The sequence below is a fragment of the Pristiophorus japonicus genome, chromosome 17, assembly GCF_044704955.1.
Source record: "Pristiophorus japonicus isolate sPriJap1 chromosome 17, sPriJap1.hap1, whole genome shotgun sequence".
Classification (NCBI taxonomy): domain Eukaryota; kingdom Metazoa; phylum Chordata; class Chondrichthyes; family Pristiophoridae; genus Pristiophorus; species Pristiophorus japonicus.
The window spans coordinates 113,990,875-113,997,339 of NC_091993.1; the positions used below are offsets into that span (position 1 = coordinate 113,990,875).

A 6,465-nucleotide genomic window follows, 5' to 3' on the forward strand; every position below is an offset into this window, starting at 1 on the left:
AACTAAATACTTGCATTCACCATAAAAAAATTGGTGTTTCTTTCTCAAGTTGAATAATGCCCTACCCAAGAGAGCAGTTTGTCCCTTGAATTCACCAGTCCTGCAAGTTAACTTCTATAATATAGCTCCTGAATATTACTGGCAGTAAATGAAAGTAGATAAAAGGACCGGGGGAGTTAGGGAGCTCGTGGGACAAATCCTGTACTGACCCATGCTCACTTCCCAGCAAAAGTCACTGGATTGTGATCAGGAATGGGAAGAATAGGTGATTCCCCTCTTTAACACAGGGGCAGAGACCAAATGAGTTCAACTAACTCATTCTGTGCAGCTCGGCACCACATCCTGCAGTGCAGTTACCCACTTAGCTATTAAGAGAGCTAGTCTGGTTATTAATATGGACAATTATTGGATTGACGTTCATCTGCACCAAGTCATACTGTTCAGACACCTCCTCTGCTGCGAACCATTCTGTACATGCAGAGTGCCCACAATCAACACACAGGTATGAATACATCTACTGCATCCAACTAGAGAACTGAGGGACATAGTAACTGGAAGTCCTTTTGGACATGGGTCCATAAAATGAAACGGCGCTGAAATAAGTTCATAAGTGCTACCATGATTTTCTTTGGATAGCTCACATGTAACAGAACAGAGAGAGGGCACAGTAACCGACTCAGGCACTGTGCTTTTCTAGTAATTATTACTTACCAGGGAAACAGAATCTTACATTTTTGTTTTGCTCACAGACAAAGGTTCTGCGGTATAGACCCTGGATAGCACCAGCAGCAAATGAAAGTAGATAAAAAGGACCGGGGAGTTAGGGAACGTCATCCAAATTTGACACGTATGCAGAATTGTGATAGGACTCCAAGCAAAAGAATGTGCCATGTAAATGGCCACATAACCACAAGTCACTTATCTCTTACACAAGATCCAGCATCATGCCTTGGTGTTGTCAAGCGCTGCATTGACACTTCAGCCATGATCTTATTGAATGGCGACGCAGGCTTGAGGGGCCGCATAGCCTACTCCTACTGCTAGTTTTGATGCAACACTTGAAGCTCTGCAGGCCTGCAGCTCACTGCAATCACAAGCTTCACTTTATTTGGTACTGCAAGGGTTGAAGGAGCAGAACGTCACAGACCATGCATTCAAGAGGTCCAGCAGCTGATATTTGTTTCAGCATCCAGTAATTCACGTTTCTAAAAATCCATTTAACTAGTGCAAGCAGCAACGCTGGTGCAAACTTACCGAAGCAGTTATAACTCTTTCCAAAGTAAAGTTACTGAAAATATCCTGAAAGAACAGCAATGCAAAAAAACATGCAAGAACACGACTCTATCGAGGAAACAAGAAAATAAACCCCGCTTCCCATTTTAAAAAAGGAGGAAACTGCATCTGCGTGGTCCTGCTGACCCAGTTACCATAGTAGTGCGTTGTACACACACCGATGCAACAGGCTCTCTACCACAATTGTCTCTGGGGAACCAGAGGTGGGCGGGCCGCTGCCTTAAGATAGTGCGACCCTAAAAATGTACTTTTAATGCAAAAAATATATGCCTGCAAGTCTTGGAAGCCCCAGAAAATGACTTCTAGTGGCCATGTACATTTGCTAATTGATAAAAGCCTTCACTTATAAATTTAAACCCTGCATAAGCAGATTCGTAGGCCTGTAACCTTTGAACAGCTCAACACTTAACATATCTAAAAGAATTAGACTGACTTTTTCCATCCCGATTCTATAGAATATGCGTAATATAATATATTATAATATCGAAGGTTGCAAAATATAAATATTCCAATATCCAATGCATCTTGTACTATCCATATTCTGTAGCTTTTGCTGATATGATTGCATGAATCATATTTCACTGCAAAGGATAAACTCGAAGCAAGGATTATTAATTGTAAAATTATTATCGCACTGCATGATTTGAAAGCACGTAGGTGCAAGCAGGGTGGGCTTGCACACTTTGCACTAGAGGGCGACAAAAGCTTAGTGGTGAGTGTCGCTCTCGGCTGTATTCTGATCAATGACTGCTGCCACCGACTGCATAAATTGCTCAACTTAGAGGGTCCTTTTTAAAAAAATATACAGTCGGAGACTTTCCACCTCAGGCATAAAGTTAGCACGTACAGTTCCTATGCATTTGAGTATTTAAAAAAAAAAGTTAAACGAATTACAATGAAATCTATCTTTAACCTGTCTTTCCCAGCGTGGTTCTGTAATAGATTTTTTTTTTTAAACGTGCACAAAATAAACTGTCAAATTGCTGAAATATTGGTGAATTTACCAGGAGGTCTTCTGGGGTGATTGAATTGTCTGTGTAAATGCAGAGTTTCTCAGCTGTCAGGGGGATCGTCTCTTTCAGTTTTGACGCTAGAAACATGCAGACTGCCCCTAGCAGCTGGAGGTGACATTTTCTGGTAGGAACCGAAGATAAAAATCTATCCAGATAATTCATCGCCAACAGAAAGACTTCCTCTTCGCATTTCTGCTCTTCGCACACCTAGGATAGGCAACACACAAAAAAAACGACAAAAAGTAAGGTCATCAGCCAATACATCCATTTGATTTTAAAAAGCCTCAATCATTTCAAGCCTGTGCATTTTTTTTCACCATTGCAAACTTAACTAATAAACCCCAACAATTTGCAAAACAAGTAAAAAAAAAACACTGCCCTTTCCCCCCCACAACATACAGTATCTTGCCTAAAATTTGCTTTTTGCAAGATTGGACATTTCTCTGCAACAGCCCTCTTTTCCCCCCTGACGGCTGCGTCTTTTCTAAAAATATTAAAATTAAATTAAATAAAAAATATCGCGTGGCTGCCAGCAGAGTTACCTTTTGTTCGCAATAAAGTTTCAAAAAATCGGCTAAATTACACCATTGCCCCGGCAGAGACAATTTGCACATGTAAATAAAGAAGAAATCCTGAAGTTTAGTTGGGGTCAGCAGATGACAACGACCAGTGTTGCTAGAGGGGGGAAATTTAAGGTATAATGCAAGAATTTTGGGTGGTCTAACTCGCTCCCTGCACCAACCATTTAAGAGCCCAGGACTTAAGAGACGGCGGACTCAGTGCAAAAGACAATTTGTGAGACGCAGAATACAAATGCAACATCTTAAAACCCTCATTAATAACATGTCAGTTGTTGCTTTTCGCATTAAGAAAATGAAGCGACGTTTGATGAGCCCAACAGAGAAAAGTTTTTTTTGAAGTCGAGTCAACATGGCGACAGCATGTTGTTTATCAGCCATCATCAGTTCTTATAAATTTTGGAAAAAATACTTTTAAAAATTCAGCATAATTTTGCATTCGATCCTAAACAGTTCTCTCTAGTTGTAAACGCTTGTTAAAACTTGCACGCAGTTGCTAGATCAAAGCGACGCCTTTTCTGATTTGCTTTCAGCAGCAAATTTTTTTTTAAATAACTTAAAAAAAAATAAAATTAAGTTTGTGACACCGCTATATACTCCACAGCACTCCACCCCAAATACTTTTGCAAAGCTCTCGAGACAATTACACAATAATAATGCTGCATTAATTGGAAATTGCTGTACTAGCAAGATATATATATTTTTACCTCTAGCATCCAAAATGCTACCATTTTTCTCATATAGGGCTCGATTTCTTTCTGCACACATTTGAAATAAGAGGTCCTGGGGATGTATCTGTCTTCGGTGTGCAGCAGGTTCTGGAGGACTCGGTGGTCAGAGAGGAGTGTGGGGTCCGGGAAGGCTCGCTGGATTTTAGGGACATTCTCCATGCAGAGCAGCTCCATGTCTGTCTGTCTGTGTGTGTGTGTATGTATGTGTGTGTGCGTGCATGCATATGACGGTAGTGGCCGAATGAGCTCTCCCGTTCACTTTAAGGGGGGGGGGGGGGCCGTGAGGAGCTCCCACTGTGCACAGACAAGGGGAGGAGAGAGGAGAGAGGAGGGGAGGAACACAAGCTTTGCAGAAGAAGCAGAAACAGCAGCAGCAGCAGGAGGAGGAGGAGGAGGGGACACGAGCTGGCGCCTGCGCCTGCGCGCGTGCGGTTCCCCCCCCCTTGCTTGATTGATTGATTGATTGACAGCTCCCCCTCCCGGGGACAGAGAAAGGAGAGCGCCTGGAACGCGCTGCCGTCACCCGGCAACCCCGACGTTCCATCGCGCGGCGCCCGACCAATCGCCGGGTCCGGGGACGGGGGGATGACGGGGGGGGGGGGGGGGGGGGAACAAGATGTCACAATGCAATCGCCGCTTGCTGATTGGATGCCGCCGCCCGGCCAGCCGGCCAATCGGCGTCCTCGCCGCTGCCCGGCCAGCCCGCGCGACTGGTGCACGTGCCGTGGCGCGCCAGCTTGCACAGGCGGTGGGCGCTGGTGGTGCTGGTGGTGGGGGAAAGAGAGAGTGCTTCACCCACATAGCTTTATGCATGATTAATGACATTTGAATGCATACTCATAGCATCCCACGGAAAGTTAGATTTCAGCTTTCCTCTGGTTTTTGGTTATTGAGTCAATAATTTCCCCATAAGTTGCCCCACTTAGCCTTTTACTGGTAATACATGTCACAGACGCATTCGTTTAACTTGAAAGCTGCAGCCATCAAGTCAATTATATTTTATATGTGCAACGGCCACCACATGTTAAAAAAAATCCACGCACAGGCATCTTCCACCCTTCACAATCTAGTTTGAAATATTAGGTCCTTCATTGAAACACCTGTGAACTCACCCTTTTTTGGCGTGGAAGCAAGTCATCCTCGTTTCGAGGGACTGCCTATGATGATACATTTTTTGATTGTTTTTGTACAACTTTGATGTTTACTTGTCTTTTTGCAAAGATTAATTGCTCCAGTAATACAGTAATATGTGTTGGCATCATTAATTGTCAACTTTTTCGTAAAAGCGCAGGGTACTACTGGCTTATTACTCAATGCAGGCACATTAAAAAGTACAAATTGCTCTCTTTTTGCAGGAGTTATTTTGGCAATGCAAAACAAATACTTTTTGTACAGTTACAGAAATGATAAATAATGGCGTCCCTTTCGCTATCACTGAAGACTGGGCAATTCATTATTTTGGGAGGGGAATTCCTACATGCTTTTACATGCTCAAAATAAAGTGAAATAAACATCATCTGTAATTCTAAGAAAATATACACTTAATAAAGTACACCACATTATTACCACATTTGACTCGTCTTTGCTGAAGACAGCTCAGAATTAGTCTGATTCTATCCATTTTCTGTGCAGGCTTAAATGTTAACAACATTTAAATACAAATGTAAATAAGAATGTAAATATGCTTAGATATTTCTTAACCATTTTGTTATAGAGTGAGGGGTTTTCGTTTCTATTTTTTCCAAGAATTTCAAGGTCTAAATACTATTTTTAATACTAAGTTGTAATTAGAATACAGAAGGTATAATTAGTATATACTTAACGAATTATGTACTAAAATTGAAGCATGTAGCTAACATAAATGCAATGAAAATGTAATTTGTTCTTTTAATGTTGATGTTTATTTGATTTTTTTAAATTAAAACTATTGAACATTTAAACATTCGTATAATTTAGTCAGCAAGAAAATAAATTGGAATTAACAAAATTGATTTCTAATTTATAAAGTAACCTGTTAACTGTATTTTATTTACATAATTCAATGCCATATATTTTTTATATCTTCATGATTTTGAAATAAATTATAACAAATAGGCTTCTTGAAAATGTGGATTTATTTTAAGTTTAAATTTGATACTATTTTTCAATGGTTAAAAACATTTGTTGTATTTTGAATGATAACATTTTAGGAGATTAAAAATGCAAGGAAAATGAAAACAGAATGTTATTTCTTGCCTAAGCTAATACATGGAATATTCTATGTTGGATGCTGAACAGCTGACCTATCTTAATGGTGCTGAAAGGTCCTTTTTGTGGGATTATCGAAAAAGGGATTTCATACTTTAGGAACAATTAAAAAAAAATAACCATTATTAAAAAGTATGCTAAATACTAATGAACAAAGTTGATTTCTAATTAATAATTACATCCTGATAATGTACTCAATAATCACTGATAAAAGAAAAACGAAAAGTCAACAAAAGTGGGTGGAACAAATTTGTTATCCTTTTGATATGTATAATGTTTAAATATTTTTGTTTGAGTAGAATGTGATAATATTGAGGGCAGTAGTTTGGAGCAGTGACTGGGTTACTACGTTTCTAATAATGTCAGTTTATCTCCCTAATGTGTTTCCTGCATTACCACAGTGACTACACTCCAAAAGTACTGGAGTACTGGAACATTGGAATTTAATTTCATTTATGATTGCACCGAAAAAGTTTATTAATTGAAAAAAATGTAAAGGCAAAGTACTTCCTGTGTAACACCGGAAGTACTTGTAAAGCGCTTTGAGGCGTCCACTGGTCATGAAAGGCGCTATATAAATGCAAGTCTTTCTTTCTTTAACAA

The 6,465-nt window shown here is 40.0% G+C and overlaps 1 protein-coding gene across 1 annotated transcript in view; it reads right to left on the minus strand.

Annotated features, from left to right (window-relative positions):
* ccnd3 (cyclin D3) overlaps positions 1 to 3,901 on the minus strand; it is a 39,828-nt gene extending 35,927 nt beyond the window's left edge. The window contains exons 1-2 of the mRNA XM_070859104.1: positions 3,592 to 3,901; positions 2,298 to 2,513 (exon numbers count right to left, since the gene is read on the minus strand). Coding sequence (XP_070715205.1) covers positions 2,298 to 2,513; positions 3,592 to 3,789 — 414 coding nt within the window. The 5' untranslated portion in view covers positions 3,790 to 3,901. The remainder of the gene's footprint in view (positions 1 to 2,297; positions 2,514 to 3,591) is intronic.
* Between the last annotated feature and the right edge of the window lie 2,564 nt (positions 3,902 to 6,465).